General features: G+C 35.7%; 1 protein-coding gene across 2 annotated transcripts; it reads left to right on the plus strand.

Moving 5' to 3' along the window:
* The first annotated feature begins 2,057 nt into the window (after positions 1–2,057).
* Positions 2,058–5,762, plus strand: LOC107489235 (F-box/kelch-repeat protein At1g26930). 2 transcript variants are annotated; one of them, XM_016109996.3, is made up of 2 exons: positions 2,058–2,206; positions 3,434–5,762. In XM_016109996.3, exon 2 carries the CDS (start codon positions 3,533–3,535, stop codon positions 5,234–5,236), a length of 1,704 nt encoding a protein of 567 aa, XP_015965482.1. In that variant the 5' UTR covers positions 2,058–2,206; positions 3,434–3,532; the 3' UTR covers positions 5,237–5,762. The 2 variants fall into 2 exon arrangements, with proteins under 2 accessions (XP_015965482.1, XP_015965483.1); XM_016109997.3 differs by lacking the exon at positions 2,058–2,206 and adding an exon at positions 2,679–2,932.
* Positions 5,763–7,751: the final 1,989 nt, after the last annotated feature.

Consider the following 7,751-nt stretch of genomic DNA (forward strand, 5'->3'; position numbering starts at 1 on the left):
AGAGAAGTTTTTTTTTCTTTTTAAATATTTTTAGAACATATTTAATTTATGTTATAAAATTTTTTCTATATTTTAATCTTCTTTTTAAATTCCATTATTCTAAATTGAATAAGATTTAGATATACTAATTGTGTTAGAATTAGTAAAAAAAAAATAAGTTTGTTATCTTTTACTCCAAACTAATATTTCATTTTGTTTTATTTCATTTCTTCATATTTATTATAAAAATTTCTAAGTATTTTATTTTAATTCATGAAATTTATTATAAAAGAGTAAACATTTAATTGATTTTCAAAAAATTTTAAATCAAAATTTTATTTTTTAAAATTATTTTATTATGTAGAAGTCTTTGAAAATTATTTATGTATATCTGATAAATTGATTCTTTTATTGATTTGAAGCATGACTAATTTATCTTATAATGATATTTTTTGTAACTTAATTGTCCTGGTGAAGAAGCAGTAGAAGGTGAGAAGGAAGAATTTTAAATTGTGCAGAACAGAAATAAATCGAACATGTTATTATGGTGAAACAATTGTATAGTACTAAATGAATGGAACATTATCCATTATATAAATTCAAATTCGAACAGCTTTCTGCATAATGAACCGAACACGTACTCATGGTGAAACAATTGTATAGTACTGGTTGAACGAAACATAATCCATTATATAAAATCAAATTCAAACAGCTTTCTGCATAATGAGCCGAACGCGTATTCATGGTTAAACAATTGTATAGTACTGGATGAACAAAACATAATCTATTATATAAAATCAAATTCGAAACACCTCTGTCTACAATTTAGATATTATCAATTCAATTCAGACTCAGAATACCTGCGCTTATTCAATTCAATTCAATTCAATTTAGCAATTGCATTCCATTCAATTCGATTGAAAAAAATAATCCATCAGCAAAATATTGGTGTTGTTGGTATTGTTGACGATAACAAAAGAGGAGAAGAAGAAAAAGGAGAAGGAGAAAGAGGAGAAGGAGAAGGAGAAGTAGAGAAAGAGGAGGAGGAAAAGCAGAGAAGAGGAGAAGAAGAAAAAGGAGAAGGAGAAAGAGAAGGAGAAGAAGAAGAATCTGCGTGCACGAAGAAGAAGGAGCAGGAAGAGGTATACGTGAATTTGAAAGAAAAAGAAGATGACGTATACGTGTATTTGAGAAAAGAGGAAAAAGCAGCGCGGAAAATGCGTGTAATGACGCTCTTTTAATGAGAGTAATTTTTGTTTGTGTTAAACCTATTTAAATAAAACTTAGATAAAAAAAATACTTGAATGTGTAGCATAACCCAATTCTAAATCATTATCATCCTCTATACTTAAACAATAATGTCACGGGAGTAAAAGAAAAAAAAAGATTTTAAACAACAAAAAATAAGAAAACCAGTAAATAAGAAAAGAAGATTATTATGTTAAATAATTTTGTTATAGAATTAATTTTTCTCTATTTATAGTTAATTCATGAATTACTTTATTGATTGATTGTTATTTTTTGTTAATTTACTGTTAAAACTGAAAAATCATATAATTATAATTTAACACTCAAGTTTGACCAGTCAAAATTCGGAGAGCGATTTTCAACAAACACTTTTTCACAATCAACCAATCCGGACGCGCCACGTCATTATACGCTGCGTTGCAGGTATCCTTCTCCCCGTTCTTCAAATTCACACGAGAAATTGACTAGCCGATATTTTGGAATCAAAATCGAACGGCGCAGAAACGTAACAGTCTCTCTCCCTCTCCCTCTTGTTTCGTGTCTATCTGTTTCTCTCTACTAAACACGTTGGTCCACCGGCATTTCCCGGTTACCGGTTCTGTTAACTGCGAGCAGCGCGGCGAACATCTTTTGGGCCCACCTACCACCTTTCGCAACCGTCCTCCACCACCGCCACATATCCTCCTTTCCAAAAATAAAAAGATTCCTTTAGTATTTTTAAAAATATGGAAGTTACTATTACAAAATTACAATTTCTAAAATAATAATTATTTTTTAATTATTTAATTGGGTATTAAGGTTGTGATTTAAGAGAGATAAGGGCATGGAAGTGAAGGTCCCCCTCTATCAGATTTTGCTCCAAAATCACAACAAAAGAAACGCTTCTTCTCTTCTTCTTCTTCTTCTTCTTCTGTGCTTCTGTCTCTCTGTGTTCTGCTCAGCTTACTCGCTTCTCTCTTCTTCTTTTCTTTAATGCTGGGTATGTATGTTATTCACAGATTCACTTGTTGTCTTGTAATCTTGTTACTTGTTTGAGTAGTTTCTAATTTCTCTGGTTTCGTTTTTGGTGTCTGAATGAGAGAGAGAAAGAAAAAAAAGAAAAGAAATCAAATGACCGGGTCTATCACCACCGTTTGCTTGCCTTCTTCTAATTTCTATAGTTGATTTGAATTGATAATTCTCTTGTAGTTTATGAATTGATCATTCTACTTTGTTTCCTGCATTGTTTGATCCGTAAAGCAAGCCCTATCTATCATGGATCCTGAACAGGAAAATTGGCTTATTTCTCAAACGAGATAACTATGAATGCATAGTTTAATTATTTTTTTTTAATAGAAAAAATTGTGCGGGTATGTATATAAGATGGCTTGGTTCTATTTGTGATTATTCTCTCTAATTGTGTTATTATATGGTATAATGATATTTATGATTATTTTTTTCTACTTATCATTAAGATATATATTTGTATTAATAAATAGAGCTATTTGTCGTAGTAGATGCTTCTGTTTGAGGCTTGTTCCTATGTTCAGTTCCTACCTACCTATCATAAAAGATGGCTTGGTTCTATTTATGATTATTTTCTTCGTTCTTGCATTCTCCTTCCGTGCCTGTGAAGGCACTCGTTCCAGACAACCTTCATAGAGTGGTTCCTTTCTGTGAGGACTCCATGGAATACTATAGTAGTGAGATTGAGTTGCTGATTATGGTGAGTGAAGAAAGTGTTTGGAAGATTATTTTTTGATTCAATTTGAAAATTTGGCCATCAAATATTAATCTTTTGGGGATTTTTTTTTGTTCCTATTTTTTTTTATCCAACCTTGTAAGGCTCTTGCGTTTTTATTTGAATGATCTTTTGGTTAATTTTGTTTTCGGTTTGTCGAATCATTTGGGACATGGGCATCATGATTAATGGATTTTATTCAAATTTTGAAATTTCCGGTTCTGCTTTGGAGGGTGTTATTGGTATGTTCAATTGAACTTTGTGTGTTGTTTCTGTTCTTTAGCTTCATGTCCTGCAATCTCTCGTATTTTTTCTCCAATAAATGATTATTTGGAGTCTATCTGAGTGCTTAGCTGATTGGATTTCAATCCGAATCATGTATTTTTTTTTTTTGCTTGATTTATTTCTGGGTGTTGATTTTGTTTCTGCAAACAAGAATCAAAATTTGAAACTAATGAATTGAATTTCTTCTATTTTGTTGGACAGATTCTTGAATTTGCTGGGAATTTGTCATTTCTGGATTGAGGCTTTCTTCGTGAAGTGCCCATTTGTTGTTGCTTTCTGCGGAGAGTTAGAGAGAGAGACATGTTCGAAGGTCGTTCCTGTGTGGTTTCGAGATTGTTTCCTAGCTCGTGCCAGGCAGAGAACAACTGGTCTTACATGAAATACCTGCCTGAGTTGGACATCAAGAATAATGGCAAGCGCCCTGCGGAAAATATTGCATCCGAGGATGAGAATCGTCCGAGGAAGTATACTAGGATGTTGGACTCCAAACAGAAATCCCCTGAGGATAATGAGAATTCTGTAGTTTCCCAAGAGGATCAGGAAACCATTGAGACATTGAGTATCTGCCAAGATGGCGACGAAGCTGGTGATTGGACTGATGACCAGTCATTGGCTGAACAAGAACAGCGTGATGATGATGATGATGATGATGATGATGATTCACTGGAATTTGGTGAGCATCATTCTGATCAACAGCAGCAGGGTGAACATGAAGATTTCTTGGATTCAAGTATTCATCAATCAGACGAAGAACAGCAAGAGGATGAACTTGTGGCAGATGATTCATTAGATTCTGGTGTTCGGCAACCGAATGAAGAACAGCAGCGGGTTGAACTCAGGGATTTATTAGATTCCGGTGTTCAGCTTGAGCTTGCTGTGAATTTATTGGAATCATGTGGTCAGCAATCTGATGACCACCAGCAGAACCATGCTGGGGGTTCATCAGATTCTGGCTCTCTCTTGCCACGCATGAACCGGGACAGCTCAATCACCTGTCTCAGCCGTTGCTCAAGGTCAGATTATGGCTCTCTTGCCTCTCTGAATAGGGGCTTCCGCAATGTAATCCGAAGCGGTGAGCTTTATAAATGGAGGAGACTAAATGGTATCATGGAACATTGGATTTATTTCTCCTATGCTCTCCTTGAATGGGAGGCCTATGATCCGATCCGTCAGCGATGGATGCATTTGCCAAGGATGGCCTCTAATGAGTGCTTCATGTGTTCGGATAAGGAATCTTTAGCCGTAGGTACCGATCTTCTTGTATTTGGGAGGGAGCTGCAATCCCTTGTTATATACAGATATAGTCTTTTGACAAACTCATGGTCCTCCGGAATGAGGATGAATGCTCCGAGATGCTTGTTTGGCTCTGCTAGCCTCGGAGAGGTTGCAATCTTAGCTGGTGGGTGTGATTCTGATGGGCGTATCCTTGACTCTGCAGAGCTATACAATTCTGAGACTCAAACATGGGAATTACTCCCAAGCATGAAGAAACCCCGGAAGATGTGTTCCGGGGTATTCATGGATGGGAAGTTTTATGTTATAGGTGGAATTGGAGGAAGCGAGTCGAAGCTTCTTACATGTGGTGAGGAGTATGATTTACAGGCTAGGACTTGGACCGAGATTCCTAGCATGTCCCCTGGACGTAGCAACAGGGGGTCGGAGATGCCTGCAATGGCCGAGGCACCTCCGTTGGTTGCAGTTGTAAATAATGAATTGTATGCTGCTGATTATGCTGACATGGAGGTTAAGAAATACGATAAGGAAAGAAAATTGTGGATTGTGATTGGGAGACTGCCGGAGCGGGCAGTGTCGATGAATGGTTGGGGTCTCGCATTCAGGGCCTGCGGAAATAGGCTTATGGTTATTGGTGGACCTAGAACTCACGGCGAGGGATTCATCGAACTCAATTCATGGGTGCCGGGTGAAGGTCCTCCGCAGTGGAATCTACTCGCTAGAAAACGGTCCGGTAACTTTGTCTATAACTGCGCCGTGATGGGATGCTGAATAATTGAATTGTGTGAAGGTTAACACATCTTGACACTTCAAAGTCCTATGAAATTGTACAATGGTGATTCACCCATTGACATAGGAGTTTTGCTAATTGGTACCATTCCCCGTCTCTCTTTCTATGATATTTCGATTCGAAGTCTGGGGAGGAGACTCAAGATATTTATCAAGATTGGCTGAAAAGTTTGCTGGGGAGGAAGCTCATCAGTATTTGTTTCCAAAAATTCCGATTACTTTTTTGTTCGATTTAGTTGCCTCCATTTACATTGACATGAAAATTTTCTTGGTATCATGTAGCACAAAAGCAAGAAAAGGAGTATGTTAAATAATTGAAAAGTTCCAACACAAAATGTAGGTGACTGGTGCTGTCTGTTTTAAAAGATTTTAATCTTGAGAACACACAAACTAGACATTTGAATTTAATGATCACAAAGTTTCTTAGATTGAAGAAATGAAATAACTTTCTTAGAGTTGTTCATCAATTTTGAATTATGTATCAAACCAATTTTCTTATTTGAATTAATGATGGATTCGGATTGTATACTTTGTATGTGACCATTTAATTCATTACTTGCGCAGATAGATTTTTCTTGTCTTTTCCTTTTTTAAAGTATTATATTATGGATTTGTTCTTTTTGATGCAAGAATGCCAAAGAGCTAAATGCCTGAAACTACATATCAACATTCTTTTTGTTTTTCAGGCTTTCATGAAAAGCTTTCAGCAAAGATTACTATGTTGCTTCAAAGGCCCTTAAGCCATAGAAGCATATTTTATTTTATTTTTATTGCCTTTTGGCTTCATAATTGCATTCTCATGAAACCATATTTTAAGATTATAGTGACCATCTTAAATGTATAGTTTTGTACCTGAGTTCCCATTATTGGACATTAAACTCCTTAAACACCCATAGAGCATCCATCCTAGCCCGGTGTAATATTGTTCTCTCAGTTCCCCATTATATTATAATAAAGTGATAAAGTGAGAGCTTAATTATTATTAAATTTGTAATTCTTATTATATGTATGTTCTATTATTCTAATTTAAAAGTGATTATTTTATTATTTTATCAACTCCTTCACTTTAGATCTTGATTTATGCTTTTATCATCATTATTTTTTTTTGGGTACATCAAAAAATTTGTATATATAACACATATTTTATAAAAATTAGGTATATAGTGAAGGAGGTGAGAGTTGAATCTACAATTTTTTTTATGTAATAACTTACAATAAATGAACAACTATTATACTAGTTAGTTAATTTAATAATTTAGAGAATTAATTTTTTATTTTTTATTTTATTAATATGTATGAAATACGAAATGATTGAATTTTATATTTGCTTTGAAAAAAATTGATATTTCTGCAAGTAATATAGAGTAGGGTTTATAACTTTAGAATGCGAGTAGAGTTAGAGATGAGAGATTCTCAATTTACGAATAAAGTAAAGTAGAGTTTTAATAAAATTTTTAACTGGCGAATAAGGTTAGGATTTTACCCTACCATACCCATTGCTTTAGCCCCCTATACAGAATAGCGTTGAATTGTGTTCACCAAAGTGATGGAAGTATGGTCCGAAAATCAATCATTCTTAGAAAGAATAATAGTGACAATTGATGTGTAAACAAGTAAACAAAGAGCAAAGTTTTTGTTTTTGTTTTATTTGTCTTTTGTGTGAAGTGTGATAACAAATCCTATTAATATTGGGCCTTATGTTGTGAATAACTAGTGTTGCAAGTCCAAGAAAGGAAACCTGTAGATCACAGTAAAAAAGCTCTCTGGTATTTAAATTACGAAGAAGCAACGAAACGAGTTTTGAATTTTCGATGTTTGTGATTACTTGTTAGAGAGTTTGAACTTTGAACTTTGAACTTGGAAGCTTTGGCTTCGCAAACTGGAAGGAAAAAAATCCCTTACATTTCGTTTCCCAATTTCATGAAACTTTGCCCTCGCAGGAAAGACGTAATGCGACACTGTGCCTTTAAGGGAGAATCTGGTAACACCAGCAACGAGGCTACGCCACCGAGTTCTGCCATGTTCAAGACGGAATCTGTCGGCATCTTCATGTCTTCGATGCCGGAGACTCAGAGTTCCGAAAGCTTTGACGCCGGTGAAAGCACTCAGAAGGAAGACGACGTTTTCCACACGCCGCCTGAGAAGTCGTCGGTTCCCAGCTCCGGCGAGAAGCCGTTGGATGACTGCACGCTCAATCCGGAGCTTGATGCTTCCGATGAGTCTCTGGAGTTCGTCGATTTTGGTGATTCCCAGGGAGCGGGGCGCATCAGTTTGGATAGGGACTCTGATTTAGGGTTTTCGGAGACACAAAGGGATCAAAAGGAATTGGTCTCTTGGAGCCATCGGGGAATTAAACGAGATGGTGTTGATGAAGATACTGATGAGTTGCAGGTTAAAAAATCGAAAATCTCCGAGCCACAATCAGGTAGTGATTTTTCTAGGGCTTATTTGGGGATTGAATCTCTGGAAACCCCAGAGAGTAATGAGCATTGCATGG

The sequence above is a fragment of the Arachis duranensis genome, chromosome 5 (genome assembly GCF_000817695.3).
Source record: "Arachis duranensis cultivar V14167 chromosome 5, aradu.V14167.gnm2.J7QH, whole genome shotgun sequence".
In the NCBI taxonomy this organism is placed as follows: domain Eukaryota; kingdom Viridiplantae; phylum Streptophyta; class Magnoliopsida; order Fabales; family Fabaceae; genus Arachis; species Arachis duranensis.

Coding starts and splice junctions, on each gene's coding strand:
- LOC107489235 (XM_016109996.3), top strand. CDS start 3,533: ATGTTCGAAGGTCGTTCCTGTGTGGTTTCGAGATTGTTTCCTAGCTCG.